This window comes from Apteryx mantelli, chromosome 21 (assembly GCF_036417845.1).
Source record: "Apteryx mantelli isolate bAptMan1 chromosome 21, bAptMan1.hap1, whole genome shotgun sequence".
NCBI lineage: Eukaryota > Metazoa > Chordata > Aves > Apterygiformes > Apterygidae > Apteryx > Apteryx mantelli.
The window spans coordinates 5,928,478-5,947,909 of NC_089998.1; the positions used below are offsets into that span (position 1 = coordinate 5,928,478).

The 19,432-nt window shown below is 47.1% G+C and overlaps 1 protein-coding gene across 1 annotated transcript; it reads left to right on the forward strand.

Annotated features, from left to right (window-relative positions):
* Positions 1 to 461: 461 nt before the first annotated feature.
* FAM78A (family with sequence similarity 78 member A) lies at positions 462 to 10,289 on the forward strand. The gene is made up of 2 exons (XM_013949699.2): positions 462 to 753; positions 9,240 to 10,289. Exons 1-2 carry the CDS (start codon positions 491 to 493, stop codon positions 9,766 to 9,768), a joined length of 792 nt encoding a protein of 263 aa, XP_013805153.1. The 5' UTR covers positions 462 to 490; the 3' UTR covers positions 9,769 to 10,289.
* Positions 10,290 to 19,432: the final 9,143 nt, after the last annotated feature.

Below are 19,432 nucleotides of genomic sequence, written 5' to 3' on the forward strand. Positions count from 1 at the left end.
GGGGCTAAAAACTATTTCATTATTTATATAGATGTGTCGATCAACATTCTGCTTTTCATCCAAAGAATAAAGGGAAATACCGGCTTGTCCTATGTTTGATGGTGAACGACAGACCGCGTCTGAGAAAAGGAAGGACTAAATATATCAGCTAAGAACAACACCGTTATTTATTGAACTCAGTAGACTTTTTTTTTTAACCCAAAGACTGTTCGAGGAAAAGATTTAATGGGTCATTGAAAGGGGAAAAAAATTTAAAAGGCCCTCCTGCTTGTGAAGTGCAGCTATCCTCAAGATAGGAGCAGTACTCGTAAGACAGACATTCAAATTAAGGCTTTACATGATGAATTTTCTATCCTATGGATATCAGTTTTGAGATTACAAACCAAGAAGATCTATAATTGATCTAGCACCAGATAATTTCAATGCCTAATATTCCCCAGGATTGCTGGAGTACCCTAGGAGCTGCGTTGGACTGTATTCGGGGTATGCCATGGGCTGTATTCAGAGTATTAGCTGCAAATCCAAAGTTTTCCGGGAAAGTATTTCAGTGATTGAAGTTAAAGCCTCCATTGATCCCATTCCCACCAGCATAGACGAGTCATCCAGTGTGGTTCTACGCTACCGGACCCCTCACTTCCGAGCCTCTGCGCAAGTGTTGGTGCCCCCTATTCCCAAGAAGGAGACCTGGATTGTGGGCTGGATTCAGGCTTGTAGCCATATGGAATTTTACAATCACTACGGGGAACAGGGAATGTAAGTATTTCCAGAGAGTGCGTGTGAGTGTGTGCGCGTGCATTTGCCTGGTAGGAAGAGAGCAGGAGAACCATGGCCTGGCTGGGAAAGATATTGGATTAAGCCAAAGCTGATAACCCATTTGATTTGTTTTTAAAGACCAGTTCTTCTGAAACGTAACAGGACTTTTTTGGATGTTAAAAAAAAAAAAAAAAAAAAAAAAAGTGAAGAGCTTGTTCCTGCACCTTTGAAAGCAGTGGGTGTCCTTATCCTCTAATGAGAATGTACTCAAGCCCTAAGCAAAAAACACTTGCCCTGTTAGCAACCCCAAAGTAACATTAAATTTATAAAGGCTTTCCAGCAGCACTATAGCTCCTGAAATCCCCAGTCAGCCCTCCCGCGAAGGGCACTCCTCCTGTTGTGATACACGTTTCACAAGAGGGGGTCCCCTGCACGCCAGCTCCTCTCTCCTGCATCCCTTCCGGGATAAACCTGCCCGCTGACAAGCCCCAGTGAACCCCCCAGGAGGACACTTGTGGCGTTCTGCCGTTAGCAGTATGCTGTGCTGCTGCTGCTGCAGTGTGCCAGCAGCCAAGAGCTCAACAGCCCACCAGCTCCGGGAGCACGGTATAACATCGCAGGAGGAGCCCTGCTTGCTTTGCCCACAGCAGCAGGCAGCCCACAGGGCAAAAGCACAATGGATTTGACCCACTGATAATTAAACCCTTTGCATCACCCCAGAGTAAGGTAAAAAATCTACATTACTCTCATTTTGAATAATGTAAGAGTAGGAAAATATACATATATATTATATATCTATATATAAAAGGTAGGAGGAATCTGGGAGCTGTAACCTTCCCAAAAACCCAGTGTTACTGGTCGGACAGTCATAATGAAACAAGAATGAGTCAAATCAAAATGTTACCTCCCTACTGTTAAAAGTCATCTCTCACCCCGTACTGATCCCCCCGCCAGATTGTTCAGACGCTGTTGCAGGCATTGGCCCATAGTTAAATCAGCAGCAGTATCTGATCTCTAAATGCCTGCACAGAGCAGCAGTTCTGCAACTCATGGTGTCTGGGTAGCACTGGGAGCAGCCTCGTGGTGCAGCGGAAGTCTGTCTGTCTAGCCACGGGGACAAAACCTGACCTTAGAGGCCGGTACTGGCAGAGGGCTGGCAGATGGTTCGGTGGCTGGAGGCACCAATGCTGCCCAGGCTCTGGGAGCAAGGGAGAAAGGGATGAGAAGGTCAAGTTTAAGCAACCCTCCCGTCTGCTAATCTGAAGCGTGCCGTATGAAAGGGGGATGCTGGCTCAGCAGCTCAGGAGTCATTTTGGACACCTTAAAAAAAAAGGCAAGTGGGGAGGGCAGAGGGAGAAGATGGGGACACAGAGTAGGGCTAGAAAGCAAACTCAGACTTGATGCAGTGCCTTCCTGAAGGGCCTGATCATCCACCTCTGCATGCACATCCCAGCCCTCCTTCCCTCCCTGCTGCCTGTAAGTGCAGATAATGACACAGGTTCGACACCCCAGACATAAAATGAACTTGTGTTGGAAGCTCCAGACTGCAGGGAAGGGAACGCCAAGGAGCAGCCATAAGTGACAGACTGTTCCCATCTTCTGTCCCCATTTCCCCTCTTGACTCTTTGCTCAAGCAGAAAATGCCTTGAGAACCAAACTCTAGCACCTGGCAAATACCGATAGAGTACAGCTCAGTGGGGGAGCAGATGAGTTTATCTGGATTTTAAAAGTACTTACATCAAGCTTGAAGTCTGTAGGCTTTTTGGCTCCAAAATCATCTTTAGCAAGGACAATTTGTTGCTCAGCTGTTCCCAATTCCGGGCCTTCAGGATTTGGATGTATAATTCTCAGGATCATTTAGAAATCCTGTCTTTAGTGACCAGCTGCAAAGGAAAAAGAAAAGTCCACTCTGTATAAATACAGCTCACATCCAGTGAAATAAAGAGGACAGAGCAGAGAGCTATTACTGCCAGTGCTGCTGTGGAGCTGCACTGTAAACCTGGACATGTCGTTTTACTTTTCTGCACTTGAGTTCCCCTGTCTTCAAAATGAGGCTTTGGTACAGTCTTCCCTTGCTGAAATGCTTTGAGAGCTTTAGACAAAAAGTTTTATATAAAAGCTAAATATTGTTAACAGGTAGTCAGAATTAAACACTGCAGATATGTAGAGGAAAATTTCCAGAAGTTATCCAGAAAATCTGTATTATCCGGAAGATCATGGGAAGCAATGAGATTCTTCCCTACGAGATCCATTCATATTTAACTGATAAAAAAAAAAAAAAGAGTTATCCAAACACAGTTCAGAATTGGTCTGCTGCTCCATTCTGCTTCTTTTGACCTGTCACCATCTGAAAGCTATAAATAAAGGTGTTTGGGAAGAAAGCCCTCTTTTAATGTCATTGAAGCATTGGAAGAGCTTTATATAGAGAGAGATAGGACACAAACCTATCTGAAAGAATGGGCCAAGCCTTTAGCTGGTGTAAGTCAACACAATTCCACTGACCTCCATGGAGCTGCACTGATTTATGCCAACAGACTATTTGTCCCAACTTTCCATGATGAAGAGAGGCTACTGGAACATACATTTTTTTAATCACTGTGGTGACAAGCAAACAGAAAACTCCAAATAAAAAAAAAAATCAGTCAGTTAACCAGAGCATCAATACTTATAGCAGGCTTTAGATTAATTTTTCACTTTCATGCTCTGAAGTTGTTAACTGTGTATAAGCTGGCCATTACACTGAGGATAGAAACAGCTGAGAAATATTGGAGCAGATGGAGCTGTGCATAACACTCATATACGGATGTTAGATACAGAGGGGATAATTTCAACATAGGCATTTAAAGTGGCATTGACAATTTTTTGGCTAAATGCAACATTTTAAAATTTAAGGAAAGGAAAAAAAACCCCAAAACTCAGATAACACATAACTGCTGGGATTATTTTTCTTGTAAGCCAATAAATGATGTAATGAATGGAAAAACCTCAGCATTACACGAGGAAATGAAACCGTTCTCTGAGCCCTCTCAATGCAGAACTGAGGAAACCTCCCATTTGGCCCCATTTATGATATTACCGCTTACTCTGAGCAGGGTTTTACCCCACGTGCTCGGGGAAGGAAGCTGCTACTTTGCATGAGGAATCAGAATCGGGCTGCAGTGCTCTGACCTGCGTAGGATGAGCTGGACCAGGCCCTGCTTCAACTGGGAGCTCTCAGGGGCAGGGACTGGCTTTCTGTGCTGCGGTTGTACAGTATCCAGTGGGACGCAACGCTGGAACAAAATTATCCAGTCTTGTTTCTTCATCTCCATGGAGATGTGCAAGAAGCAGTGCAGATGGTGATATGCAAAAGAGAGAGATAAACAAATCAGACTTTTAATACAATCAGCCAAGAATCTCGACAAGTTTCAGATAGATTTTTCTCCCCTGGAAGACTCAGTTGAGCACTAGGTAGCATTACATCATCTTTTCACATTAAGGGGTCTCTCTCTTTTGAGAGATTAAATCTTCCATGCCCTACAACAGAAATGCAATGAACTAAAGTAACTTACTTGTCAAGAGAATAAACCCCCAGACCTCAGAAGGGAAGACACAATCAAAAACTGATTCACACACACAAAAAAAGGTTATGCTTTCCATGGGAACCAAGCTAAGATCAGTTTACCAGAAAAAAATATTGAGACACTCCTCCTAGGGCTTAGAAGAAAAGCCTTTGCTGCCCTTACGTGGCCCATGGCCCTTACCTGCACTCTAAGTGTGCACCTTAGCCAGTTTAAATAAGAACTTTCTCCAGCAGGTTGTCCATCCTGACGTAAGCCTGCTCAGCTAAACCAGCAGAAACCTATTCCTTTTTCTTAATGTCAGGGTTTTTTTGCTAGTTTTGCTCCCTGAGCCAGCTTGCTGTGCATCAGACAAACACTACTACCAGTTCAAGAGATGAGGCAGGAATATGTAGCTGGAGGACAGGGTAGAAGAGACTGGGACCACAGCAGCACAGCTCAGACTGGCTTAAACAGCTGTGGATGGGCATCTTAAATTCCTTTCCCGTTCTTCACTATGACCCTGGATTCAATTGCTTGACTTGCTAGAGTAGGTGAGAGATGCACTGTAAAGGACAATTTAAAATTAAGCAGTTCTGAATGTCAGATTCATCTCTCTTTCAGCTAGTCACCAGCACAGGCATATCAGCTGAGGAAGACAGGTAAAATCACTGATGCAATACCCAAGACAGCTTTACATTGCGCCCACACATTGCATTGGTACCTGCACGGAGCACAGTCTGGATCTGATCAGGGCTTCTTAAATATAAGGAGCTGGTGGAAGGGAAGGGTGTTGGAAGGCAGAAGGTTATGCAAGTCCATGTGTCCTGTGACTAATTAGGACCTGGCTTTAAGGAATAGGGTCTGAGGATGTAATAATGTCTGATGCCTGTCTGAAAAGGTTAACTTAATGCACCCATGTCACACTGCTGGATGTACATAGCTGAAGGCTGCTTTGCTTGGATTTACTGTCACTGACACAACACTGCAGTGATTGCTTTCAACTTGCGCTACGGGGCAGCTATCCGGAGGGCTTGGGAGAAGCTGGAGACTTGGTTTCTTGTTACAGAATAGGAAGAAGCATACCTGAATGGAAACCAGGAGCCTAGGACCTATATAAAACAGCTTGGCTGTCAGCAGCACGGCTACTGCTGTGCCACAAGGTATAGCTGAAAGTCCCTTCACCTGGTCGCAAGAGGACATTAAATAGATTTGTTGGCAATTCTGGTCTCTGGGGATGCCCGTATGATGCCCATACTGACTCCGAAGAGTCAGAAGCAGCAGAAACAAATTTGTCAGTATTACAGGCCAAAGCCTACTGATTTTGGAGCTGATCAGCTATAATGAATCCATGAAATCAGATAGGTTGGTTTCCTTTCAAGCCTATTCCCTGCCATCGCCAGCAAAGAGTTTACTGGGCATTTTCTGGCCTTTCGTTGGCTCAACGCCATCACAAAAAGATGCTGATGCAACCAAAGAACATTCCACAGCAGTCTTTCCAGAAACATCCCAAAGGCCAGTTGTTGGCATATTGTTGATCGTGGCAAAGCTACGCAACCAAAAGCTACTAAAACTGGCTGCGAGCTTTGCTAGCAGCAGGCAAGGGACAACCAAAAGCAGCAGGCAGTGCTTTTGCTCCAGTCATGGGATTATCATAAGGCCTCGTTTTTTCTTGGTACTGAGTTGTGCAGATAAGCGTGATGGTTATGAAACCTCAGGGTTAACCACACTCGCTAGAGTTAGGCACAACGTACTCCACAACGAAACAGAGGCCAGTTTCTTCTTCCCTGTTCCTGCCCACACCTTTCTCAAGCAGAATGCACTTTTAATGCACCCTGCGTGCAGCCACACTGCTCGCTAACACGCTTCACTGCGATTTCAGTCCGTAGCTCTCCAGATACCCTCCTGTCTCAGCGTTCAGTGATCCACGTGATCCCAGCTCAGGCCCCAGCACAGCCCTACTTTTTTGCTTTCGTTTAAACCCTGGGCAAATCCTGAGAAGGTCCTGCAGTTCTGTACTGGATGGGGGACAGAGATGATGTCTATAGGATATGAAGAGGGAGCCAGTAAGTCCTTAGCTGATTCACAGTTTCAATTGCAGCCTCTACCTGTCCTACTGTCCTCCCACCAGCCTCTGACCGCAGCGAGCCGGTGCAGCCCAGGGTGGAGTTATCAGCCTCTTGTAGCCTGTCAGGTCCCAGTTTGGCACCTCCACACCCACAGAGCCTCGGTGTCTGCACCTTAGCACCACATTTGTCACGTATCGAAACCTCCAGGAAATTGTCACATCTCCTCCCCAGGCCGCAGTCGAGCTGAGTACCAGGCACTAACTGAATGGAAAGTAATCCTAAACCATCTGCTGAAAGGGGAAGAGTCTCCATATGGTGTTTCAGAGCGGAGACTGCGAGGCAGGGACTAGATCGGTTGCTACAGAACATGACCTCTGATTCATCTTCCCTTGGAGCGCTGAGTTCATTCAGAATCCCTGGAGCTTTTCTCTCCTCAGCTCTCTTTGAAGAGCATGGGGGGTGGTAAGCCAAAATGACTCTGGTTTAGGCAGAACAGCGTGTAAACCTCTCTCCAGTGGGCAAGGGGTACTGGCGGGACTGCTCAGGGACTTCCTTTAGGCTGTCTTGGCAAGAATTTTCTTTCAGGGAAAGGACTCCCTCTGCCTGTAGGCTATAAGCTTAGAAGGAGAAAATTACTGCAGTCGTGGTATTGTAGCTAACAGCAGCCTATAAATCTGTGCAGGGAAACAGAGAAGTTATATAATCCCCCAGCTTCTGATAACATCCCAGGTCATTCTGTTCAGTGGATCTGAGCATCCCACAGAGCCTGCCGAAGTCCTGCTTTGCACTTGATGTTCTGGTTTTATGCCAGGCCTTCCGACCTACAAGCCGCACGCCTCTCGTGCGGCGCACAGCCATTCAGCCTAAAGCCTGCTGTGGCACGGGCAGCACTCGGGGAATTTTTGCTAGGACCCATGCTCACAAAAAAAAAAAAAGAAGATAAAACACGATTTTTAAGTCCTGCAAGATATCTTATAGCTAGAGCCAGACATTTACAGCTAACTGGTGAGAGATTCAGTGCTTCCAACTTCACAGTCATTAACTAATTACCAATCAGAACAGTCTCATGAGATAGTCACATTAGTCCTGATCAGTGGAGAGAAGCAACTCGTCCCAAACCACACTGCGTCAGAGCCCGGACGGGAACGATGCATTCCTGTCAGCCGGCCTGCGCTGAGGATGCATCTCTCTGCCTCAATCAAAAGGCTATTTTAAGCTGCAACACTGGGCTCTTATTAAAGGTTTTAACAGTTACTTTGACGAGCCTCAGCGTGTCCACTCTCCCTCTCAAGATAACCGCTTCTTGGGGCACAACCTGCAGAAGGGGACTGCAAACTGCAGAACTTGGCCAGCTCAGTGCAAAGCCCAGCGCCTGAGCACCGAAGCGGGGTCAAATGAAAATGCCACACTGGAAACTGGTGCAAATGAGCTGTTGTCACATGTCCCCTTTTGCCAGTTCTACAGCAGAGACACAGTTGGTGGATAGGGCTGACCTTTCTGAGCTCTGAGCAGGCAGGAAAATTCCCCCCACACTGTCTTTCAGGTGTTTCATCAACAAGCAAGAGGCAGAAGGAAAATTTGAGCCACCTCTACCAGCCTTTTTTTTTTTTTTTTTTTTTTAAGAATGCCCTTAACATACATGGCATATTTTGAGCACATGCTGCGGTTTACAGTTAGGCTTGTTTGGTGGCTTTACTCTGCAAAAATCTAGCCCTTTTTCCATCTGAGGTATTTACAGTAGTTAGCTTCCTTGGCCATCTTGAAAATTCAATTGAAAGTTGATTAAAAAAACCCCCAGAGTTTTATATCAGTATTTTAAGATGATGGAGGACCATTTTCACTTACTTTCTTGCTAGAAAGACTGACCTTTTTGTCAGTCTTGCAAACATAGCACACAATGCCACAAACTACTGGCTCAGGCAGTTTTTCAAGGCAGCTGACCTCTGTTTCTCTAATTACTGTAATGTCATCCAAACCCTGGAGCCTGGTGTGCAGCCTTTGAACTGGGCTCCTTCCTAGTACTGGAGAAGGATGGGTTACACTTCCAGTGCCACACACTGGAGAAGGATGGGTTACACTTCCAGTGCCACACAGATAGCCGAAAGGGACACGGGCTTATCCAGAAAGAAAATGAATGTTTGCAACTATGGACTAAAAGGAAGATCAGAACAGAATGGTGAAATTGGAGCATTCAGGGTAGGAGGTAGCAATCAGCAGGGAACCTTTATGATCAAGTTGAGTCTTTGAGAGCAATCTTGCTTCCACTACTTCGAATGGCTTTCCTGACACTTCGTATCAGGGGCTGACTCGAGGCTTGCCAGTTCTTCTGCCTACACAAGAATTTTTGTGCTGTTGCAAGAAAGAAACTCTGGCCTGAGCCCTGTTGTCACAAGCGCACGAGTCAGGAGACACCGAAAGCAGACCCTGAATCAATTCCTTGTGTTCAGCAGTGCTAAAACAGCCGAGTAAGGAGCTGCAAAAGAATACCTGCAACACTGGATTTTCTAGTGACAGGGTGGGTTTCAGTGCTTCAACTTTTCTGAGTACCCTTTGCAACCTTATTCAAACACCAATACATTTTGAACCACTCCAGGTAGCTACCGGTCACTGCAAGGAAAGCCCTGTTCCTGCAGGGTGATCAGTCTTCAATGTTGTTTAACAGCAGGATGCACTTTCATGATCAGTTCTGTAAATCTGCGGACAGAGTTTTAATGGCAGGGAAGAGCCCTTTATGCAGGATGACATGAGGGCCACGAATTCCAATAAAAGATAAAGGGGGAACACATTTACAACTATTTCCTCGTCTTCCTTAAAATCCTGCATGATCCTAAGCTAATTAATTAATGCATTATCCATAATTTGTTGTTGATTATGGCAGGTCAAGTTGGGAGCTTCCAGATCTACTAGACGGTAAAATCCAGGCCATAAGTGATTCAGACGGAGTGAACTATCCCTGGTATGGAAATACAACAGAAACCTGCACCATTGTGGGTCCCACAAAGAAAGAATCCAAGTTCAACATCAGCATGAACGACAACTTCTACCCGAGCGTCACGTGGGCAGTGCCTGTAAGCGAGAGCAACGTGGCAAAACTCACAAGCATTCACCGGGATCAGAGCTTCACCACCTGGCTGGTTGCAACCAACACAGCTACCAATGAAATGGTGACCTTGCAGACTATCAAATGGCGCATGAGGCTGGGCATAGAGGTAAATCCCAGCAGACCCCTGGGGCAGCGTGCCAAGCTGCGGGAGCCCTCTGCTCAAGAGCAGCCCCAGGTCCTTAGCAAGAATGAGCCAATACCACCCAGTGCCCTTGTCAAACCCAATGCCAATGATGCTCAGGTACTCATGTGGAGGCCAAAGGATGGACCACCACTTGTGGTGATACCTCCAAAACACCGATAACAACCTGGCGTCCCGGCACCAGAAGGGAGAAAAACAAAACATTTAGGTATTAGAACATACACGTATAATCTGAGCAAAATCAAAATGCACTTTTTATTCATTCAACAGAAATGCAACCATTCTACCTTCTCCCATTGGGACGGATTTCACTGTGCTAAAGCTAAAGAGGAGACCTTTGACTGGGGTCTGTCTCATCACTGGATTCCTGAGGGAAGAAACTAACTAACATTAATGTCTATCCGTATAGCTTTTTTTCTTCCCTACTTTAGTTACTGTTTGAACTTCAGTCTCATTAGCTTGCCCAGACTGCCCAGAACAATAAGAACATTTTATTTGGGATTTTAGGAGTCTTTCTTTCTTTTTAGTTGAGAACAAAACAAGTTCCTGGAGCAAAAAGTTGACTATTTAAGATAAGGAATTTTTTTTAAGCTGTAAAGGTTCTGAGTTGCAAATCCAAGTCATGCGGCCTTATGTAGACTTTGCTTTGCATTGCCAAACTTTTGCCTTAAAGCTATGTTTGAAACAAACAAAAATACCACCAGGCAGAATGTCCTTTCTGCAGAATTTTTGGGAGAAAGTTTTGGAACAAGGAATAGATGGTCAGTGTGTCACAGGCTGATGAAAAGGGCATGAAATTGGAAGAAGCATAATAAAAAGAAAAATCTTCCTGGTTTTAAAACATGGAACAAGGAAGCATGGAAATGATCTCAATTTCAAAGCAATGCAAATAACAAACCTGTTGCAGAATGTCTTTTGAGTGGGAGCTACTAGGCCATCTCCATGCTTCACAGAAGGGATAGTAAGTAAGCTTGTGCTGCTTGCACTTGCTGATCTCAGTCTCCCATTAGCATTATAATATGGGATAATGTCACGGGCAAAGGCAGCAGCTAGAATTGCAGCCCTACGAGTCAACATAAATCAAGAGGGGAGATGTTCCATTGTGTTTGTCTTTAGGAAATGAAGACATTTGGCTGCCCAGCTAGCCCATGGTCTCTCTTTCTCATGGTGTTAACAGCTAATGGCTCACACACAGGCTCTTGTTGGCTGAAGTTCTGTTGCCCCTTATTCCCATGAAATCTCAATGACGGTGCTGTAAGAAGAGCAGGATATAAAAAGGATCCTTCTGAAGTCATTGGAGATGCATGGGTGTAAGCGAGGGCAGATCTTACCTACTGAGTCTACCCAGCTATATCCATAATTCAAGAACAGCTATGTCTGAAAATAACAGGCATCTATTCCTAGCAAACATTATTAAAAAAAACTATGAAAAACTCTTCTTCCTATGATAACAGATCACGTTGGGGTTGATAGAGAATTTTTCTCCAGATGACCTCATGATCTACATGACTTTCAGGAATGGGGTACAGACAGGACCATAGGTGATATTGAACCTGTCTGGTTATGGCACAAGTATCTATGCAGCAAAGGATTATGCATGAGAGGTGCAAGTAGGGAAACACCTGAAAGTTGGGTGAAGATGCTCCAGTAAATAAGGTACATTTGGAGCAGGAGCTGGAACCCATAGGTTTTAAGGACCTTGTCCAGATGGCTTCAGAGATAACCAGATGTATTTCTTCAAAGGAAGGAGGTACGGAAAAGCAGTTTGAATGGGAGGGGCACAGTTTACAGGCAGAGGAAGTTGTAGAGTGGAAGTGGCATCTGGAGGACAGGGCACAGGAGATCTGCTCGCTTGCTCCAGGCGCATGGCCTGAGGCAAATCACTTCCCCTTTCCTCTGCAGCTCTTTCCCCTCGGATAACAATTCTTCCTCTTACTCACAATTGGCCTCATGAGTTAGGACTGAAGAGAGCTCAGCATGCTACATACAGGCCTGGCCCTGCTGAGCTGGTCTAAACAGTTCTCACAATCAATCACGCACACACACGCTCTGCTCAAAAGGCTCTCCTCTCTGAGTGACACCAGTTAGCTGCTGTCGCTACCTTCTTCTTCCACATAGGACCAGCAAGAAATTCTCCTTCCTCTCTTCTCCAAAGCTACACACTTTGGCAACAGGTTCAACATCACCCCCCTGCCTGGGGACACCGTACTCAGAAGATACGCCCCCCGTGAGAGTCTCAAACCAGCAAACAGGGATACTGGGTCCTGGCAACTGTATTCCCCCATATTCCGGAGAGACCAGGGCGCCCTCCTCCATGTCGTTTTTCAGAGATGCTCAGCCACAGAGGCAGGGAAAGGCCTGCTCTCTCTTCAACAGGCAGATCTCTGAGGTAGGAAGCCCAGCGTTACAAGCAGCTTGCAAACAAATGGACTGGATTAAACCCAAATCCACAAGCCAAAGGTAGCCTAAATCTAGGCTTTGGGACTATGAAGGATGAAGCTAGGGAGACTTCGACTTGCACAGTCACCCTCTCTGTTAAACTCCATATTCTCACATGGATTCAAATCCTAATTACAGCTCGACTGGCACAGCCCCTTGGGACTTGCCTGTACTTTCTCCTAGGCAATACATGCAAAAGAGGACAAATTTTGAGCTGCAGGTGAATAACTGATAATGCTTGCACGCATCTTGGCTACTGCTTAGATGTACTTCTGGGCAGTCCCATGGGTGGGAGTAGAAGGGGTACTCATGTCTGGTATTCACTTTGTTTTCGGTGCTGAGTACTTACAGTTCTCACTGATGTCAGCCAGGGTTGAAGAAATCAGACCCAGTTGTCTTAATTAGCTGCATGAAGGAATTCCAAGGAAAGATTTCTTCTCAGTCACCAAAAATCACATTCAGGGAACACCTATGTCCTTTTCCACTTATCTTTGTGTTGGACTTAGTCTCCCAGTGCACTAAGTAAATCTGATTCCTCCCTATTCCCTCAGCCTGATGGACTGGATGCATCCATGCAATTTGATACTAATCTCCTGGCTAATTTGTCCTGTTGCACTGATTAGATCCAGCTGAGCGGTAAATATGAAATTCAAATTTCATGTTGGGGTCAGCTTTGCATGGACTTCTCCTTCCCTTCCCTTCCCAAAGGATGCCTTTATCCCGTGCCTAGTTCGAAACATATCCCTCCATCTCCTTTTACTTTACCAGACACAGCATAGAAAAGTGATGCTGCCTCATTTAAGATTTCATGCTTTGTGAATAAAAGTGATGTTTTTTCCAATGCTGCTTCATTACAAAACTGACGAGGACAGATTGATTGAACATAAAAGGAATGGTGGCTGGAAGTGACAAGTGCTATAGACACCACTGTTTATATGGCTGGTTAATAACTATACAGTTAGAATGGGGATTGCTACTGTCCCAGATGGGACTTTAATGTCTAGGGATCCAGGGCATCCTGCACTGAGTGGCTGCAGTCAGCGGAGGTAAATAAAGCTGCTTCTCTGTTAGCTTTTGGCAGCCAAGTAACAAACAGGAATGTGCAAAGGATGCATCGGGAAGGTGGTGGAGCACCAACGTGAGATTGTTTCTGCCTCTGTCCAATGGGCCTGGCAGTCTCACCTCGCCCATCAGTAATACTCAGCTCTGTAGAGCCCCAAATCACCGCACAAGTTGACGTGCTGTTGCAGAGTCTAGCCCGAGCCGCCCTGTCAAAACCACACAGTGGTCCAGGGTGGGAACAAGCAGGGCCTGTGATAAGCCATGGCTGAGACCCTCCACCCGTAACCTCTCTCCCCACAGCCAGACGGGTGGCAGGGACTCGCAGACCCTAGCGAGCGTGTACAACATGCTGAACAACATCGCAGATGACTCTGGTTCTCACTTCTGCTTTCCTGCTCTTGACACAGAGACTAATGTGGCAAGAGTGGGGCAGCCCAGCAGAGAGCCAACAATGACATTAAACGGCGACAGGGGGGGGAAGAGCTGTTCAGCCAACGCGGCAGAGAGTGAGGCAGAGCCCAGTAGCATTTAGGGGTAAGATGGTGGTTACCTGAACCTGGAAACAGTGGTTTCTCTTTAGCATTCAGCCCTGGTTCATGGCGCAGCAATAAGAATCGTCCTTGGTCTTGCAGAGATACTGTGAAAATAAAACCAAGATGTACCAAGTCTGGACACTTACACAGATGTAAAAACAAAACCCTGCTTTTATAACAGACAGAAAATAAAATGGAATTTTCAAACAGATCTGCCTGGAGTTGTTTGGGTGGTGGTTGTTTTTAAACAAACAGTTCCACCACATTTGCACTTGTATTTCAAGGCTGTGCTAAACACCCTCTTTACAATGAGTGCATTTTCTCTCTGTTTCAGCTCTTGCACTGCATCAGATATAGCGTCAAGGTTTCTGGTTAAAAATATCAGTCAGCATCCTGCATTTTTCATTATCAGGCTGCTGTGTATCTTGTGATAGAATGACAAAGCTAATGTAGTTTGGAGCAGCTACCAGGGCACAGAGTAGCTGAACTTCTGCACAGTTTAGTTTCCTGATGCTGTTTGCTTATTTAGCAAAAGACTGGCCAAATGTTAGCTGTAAATACTGCATCTGGAGAGAGGCAACTTTTCACCCAGCCTCCAGGACCCCAGGAAACAGAAAGCAGCCCTGGCCTTTCAGACCCTAGCAAACAGCAGAAAGAGAGTTTAAGGACTGCTGCAATATATGACCAGTTTTCAAAAACCACATTGCATTTATTTCATGAGTTCTCCCTACAAACACTTTTCACATTTAGGTTTCATTTGCTTTCCAGTAAAGAAGCTAAATACTGAAGTTATTTTCAGAGAACGAGGGGGCCTGGATGACTGGCCTCATCCAGCTCGTGGACTAACCCATTAACCAGGGGACCCCAGCTCTGGCACCTTGCAGGTTTGCAATACAGCTCCTCTTGACACATGCCAGTCACGCTGCGGGCTCCCTTCCCACCAGCTTTGCCTGCAAGGAAGACATATGTTTCTCTATCTTTTTTTCCTGTTCTCTCAGAACTTCTGCTATTTTGCTACTCTCTGATCCAGCCCGTACAGAGGCATCAAGACTTCTCTGAAAAGCAGCAGAGGAAAGACTCTATCTTATGCAAGATCATGCTGCTGCATTGGCTCCCGCCCAGCATGCCCGGGACACGGTCTCCTGCACGCTGTCTGTCTGCAAATGCCACCCCGCTGTTGAGGGGCTTTCCCAGACCATGCCCTCCTGTTCATGCAGTATCTTGCAGAGGGGGTGCACGCTCACAGCAGTGGGGCTGCAGGGCACCTCCCCAAAAAGCAGCACCTCAAACCGATGTCTCCCTTTTGCTGCATCTCCCTGGGTCCTGTCTGGAGCGAAGAAGATAGTCTGTTACAAGCCTGTTAAACCCCTTGAAGGTTGGGGCCAACCATTATAGCTCAGGAGCCTTCCGTGTGCTACTGCAAGGGAGCAGGCCAACCTGGTGTTATCACCCAGTAAATTGAGGTGTGTGCACACGTAAAACGTGAATAGCGACATACTCTGTTGGGGAAACTCCACAAGCACACTGCAGTAGGACAAACACAAGTGCTGCGGGGGAAGGGAGAGAAACGAAGCCTATCGGAGGTCATGGCTCAAAGAAAGGAATTTGCATTGATGGAGTCCGAACAGAAGAGCAGACAGGTTCAAAGTGGGATTCATTTCCACAGTGGAAACTCTCCAGCCTCATCTGTTGATAGCAGGTTAAATTTAGATGTCCTAGTTTTGGAGGGAGGGAAGGAGGGAGGGAGGATAGCAGCCAACTCACAGCTGTTTTGGGTGACACCCTGAAAAAGCCAAAGCGCCTGGTCACTTATTGTCTGCACGGAGACATTCAAATGCCTCCTGGCATCAGAACGGATCAGAACGAAGGTGGGAAGGACATGGGCTGCTGAACCCAGCAGAGGCTGGGTCGCGTCAGAGAGTCCAGTTGTGGAGCTTCAGTTAACAATGAATAAGTCCTTTGTTCCAATTTATTTGGTGAATGCTAAGGTTACACATCTAACTTCACCTTTCTAGATATTTTGTCACGTTGGTTCATGACTTTCTACCCCCAGTTTTAAGCAGACTGACACAAAGGTCCCTTCATTATGCAGGCTGACAAACGCTTCCTTCACTTGCAAAAATACCCTCAACTGTCCCTGCTCAAGATTTTTTGCAGGGGACTTCCCTCTGTTGATACAAATCAGGTTTTGTTTCCGATTTCTTCTATCTTACATCTTGGTAAGCTGCTCACACAGAGCAGCTGCACACACTGATTTTATTCCTTCACATCTTCAAGCTTTAGAGCAAAATATTTTTCAGTGATGCACTGACATAGATTGAGGAGTCTTGAGGCATCCACTAAAAAAACATCCTGTGTCACGCATTTCATGCTCATAATTACAACAGAGCTCTTCAGACAATCTGCATCAAGATTTCCAAGGCAATAAGTCCAAACACAGACAGCATCACGGAAGAGTCAGGTCTGAATCTACAACAATTTTATAATTGTCCCACTCCTCTTCATTTCCCCCTCAAAATATATTAAGGGCTTAGTTCAACTTTGAAGACATTTTAAAATCTGTTTAAATACAGCATATATGAGGCATTGAAACTCCTAGCACCTGCAAAGTAAAAACGCACAAAGATAGCGCCTTTCTTAATACCCTGATTCTTTAACACCGCTGAACTCAGAGCGACTCCAGCACCCTCCTCCCCCTAAAGAGAGGTGTTTAAGAGGAGAGACCTGTCATTTTCGGAGCTGGAATAGGATGCTATGATTAGGTAGGATTGCAGCCTGAGGCCGGAGCATGGCCCATGGCTGTATGCTCCCAATAACCGTAACGCAGCAACGGGGCTGATCGGCAGCTGTGTTGTATCATTTGAGCAATAAGCTCCCTGGCAATAAGCAACTTCATTTTTATCTCATTTTTCAGGGAACAATACAAGTTCAGATGCAGACGCTAGCAGCATGAATTACGGCCATCTGCGAGCAGAGCATGTACATGGAAGTCCAAGCGCCGCAGCGGGAGATAGAGACGTATCTGCAGCGAAAAGAGAAGGAGCTCGGTGGCCTGCAAGAAAGCTTCAGAAAAACAAGGTGTGGATGGCATCAAGACAGGAAACGCGCCAAGCGTAAGCGGGGGCCCATCGGGGAGCTCCGAGGGCAGAGCTGAATGTGCACGCGCACACCTACGGGGGAGAGCGTGCAGACGGGGCCAAGCTCTCCCCTTGGCAGGGAAGAGTCAGTCTCTTCCGCACAGCTGCGAGACCCCGGGGCCTCTCAGAGGTACCTTAAATCGCCCTGGAATTGGCCGAGGGAACCTTCCTGCTGCCCGCGCGGCTCGAAAGGAAACTCTCCCGCGTGGGGACTTGGGGTTTCGCACACGAGCGGAGGACGCTGTAAAACGCTCCCTTCGCACCAGGGCGGCACAGGACCGTACAGAGCACGTGATCACGCGGCAACGAGGTTTGGGAACACGAACCGCAGGACACCTCCTCGTCCCACACTGCGCGCCACCCCCGGGGCTCGACGTGACATTTACCCCGGAACCAGAACTCCCTCAGCGCTACCGAGCGCCCGCGTGCCAAAGCCTCATGCGGGATTATTTTCCCTTGTGTGCAGCGCTGAAAGCAATGCGCAAGGGCAGGACGCATGAAAACTAAGAAGGGATAAGTAAAATGTCACCTCAGCCCCTGGGGCCGCGCAGGCAGGGACACGTACGCGGGCTGACAGGCCAAAGCGAGGCAGCTCGGCGCAGCGCCGGCATTCGCGGGGCGAAGGCGCCGCTCCTGGTCCGTGGGCACGGCGGCTGCCGAGGCGGTGGGAGGAGAGGCGGCGCGAGCGTCCGCCTCGGCCTTCACCCGACTCCCTGCCTGCTCCCGGAGGCAGCTGGAGAGAAGGTCCCTGAGGTGTTCGGCGGCGCGTTTCCACCCTCCGCAGCCTCTCCCGGGCATCCCCTTCACCCCCTCGACTTGCGGACACACCATGGCAGCTCGCTGTTCGAGCGCCTGAGCCCGTCCCCGGCAGGAGCCGGCATACCTGCAGTGGAAACAGGAAAAAAAAAAATCGAGCGGTGCTTTCCCACTCCAGGCCCACGGAGCGTTTCCTCGCGCCGCTGGCCGTCTGAGCAAGGCTGGGGGCAGCCGTGGCGGTTAAGCTCTGCGAGGCCTTAGGTGCCCCGGGAAGGCGGCTCTGCGCAAAGCCTCCCCGACCGCGCGGCTGGCGGGGGCCCGGCCGGGGTTTGGGAGCCTCTTTGGCGCCCGGATCCTCTCAGGGCAAGCACCAAAATGGCCGCCCCCTGCGATGGCCGCCCCCGGCCATCTCCCACCAGCCTCTTCAGCAGGAAGCTACAATTTGACCCCTTTCCAAAAGGAAGGGGAAAAAAAGAAAAAAGAAAAGGTCTTTGTCACTCTTTTAGCCTTCGAGGAAGCACAGAACCAGGACGGGTTTCACCATGGGCTTGGGGAGACTCACTCTACAGCATGAGGCAGTGCCCTCCCTTCCCACCAAGTCTTAACATATCCGTGCCATATCCGAGGATCATCAACGCTCAGCTTTCCACTGCCTTGAGGCTCAGAATATAGTCCCAGAAGAAGAAAAAAAGTGTTATTTCATTAGGAAAAAAAAAAACGAACAAAAAAACCCAACCTTTGATAAAAGCCAACTTCTCTTACTAAAAACAGAGAAGGAAAAAAGGGGGAAAAACACAAAAGAGAGAAGCAGAATCACAACTGCACAGACAGTAAGACGAGCTCCTTCAAAGTAGCCCTGAACAGTTGCTATCAGTCATCTGAGGACTGACCACCATGGGCAATAATGAAATGAAGGCTCCAAGCCCAGCGAGTCCTTGGCTTCATTGCTAGGCCTGCTGGGATGGGCCCTCACTGGCTTAGAGCTTTACTCTCTTCGGTGGACATCTGTCCACCAAGGACTGGACAGAGGCCATTCGCTCCCAGACAGGCCACCTAACACAGATGACAGATTATAACAGCATCTGGCAACCACCAACCCAGCCTCACGCGCATTGCCAAGTCCTTGAGTCATCTAATAAAAATGCAGATTTTTCAAAAGTTGACTTTGCTACGCTTTATGCATATTTCTGTAGGCTTACGGTCACGATCAGCCGTTCTACACTGCTCAGCTCCTCCTGCAGCTACTATGGAAACCAGGAGCAGCACCCATTTCTCAAGGGCAAATAGTTCAAGTCATTAGGGTATTTCAGCTGTAAATTTGGAAATCTTACAAGAAAAACCTTGTGTGTTTGATCAGGGTCTGGAGTAATTCTTATGGTCCTTTTGTTGCAGAAGAAAACGAGTTAAACAGGTACAAGCCGCACAGCAGGGACAACCCCCAACTGCTCCCATCATTCCAAAAAAGAAACTTTAAATGGCTCAGCATGCCAACATTACATTCTTACCAAGCCAATCTTCTCCATAGCAAGTGGTTTATTAGCTATCTGGGGGAGCACAGCTGATACAGACTTGCTAGGAGGTGTCGCATGCCACAGCGATGGGAGATTAACGCAAAGAATTTAAGGTCAATGGTTTGGGCCAGCTGCTATTTATAAAGAGGAAGGAAAACTAAAGAACAGCAGTATCACCTCTAGGCCTTGAGAAATTCTGTATATTCAAGGAGAACATACTGGAATAGCGCAGTTCAACCTCTCTTCACTTTTTCTTCCATCGCCCCACTAGCAAATTTCAGAAAAGTTTTTTCTCAAATCTAGTGCGATAATCCCAAGAACCCTGCTGCTCACTCAGCTGTGAACATGGTGTTTCTTCTACTAGAAGGGAGGTTTAAAAACAAACACC

Coding starts and splice junctions, on each gene's coding strand:
- FAM78A (XM_013949699.2), top strand. CDS start 491: ATGGGCTGTATTCAGAGTATTAGCTGCAAATCCAAAGTTTTCCGGGAA. Junction 754..9,239: donor CACTACGGGGAACAGGGAAT/GTAAGTATTTCC, acceptor TGATTATGGCAG/GTCAAGTTGGGAGCTTCCAG.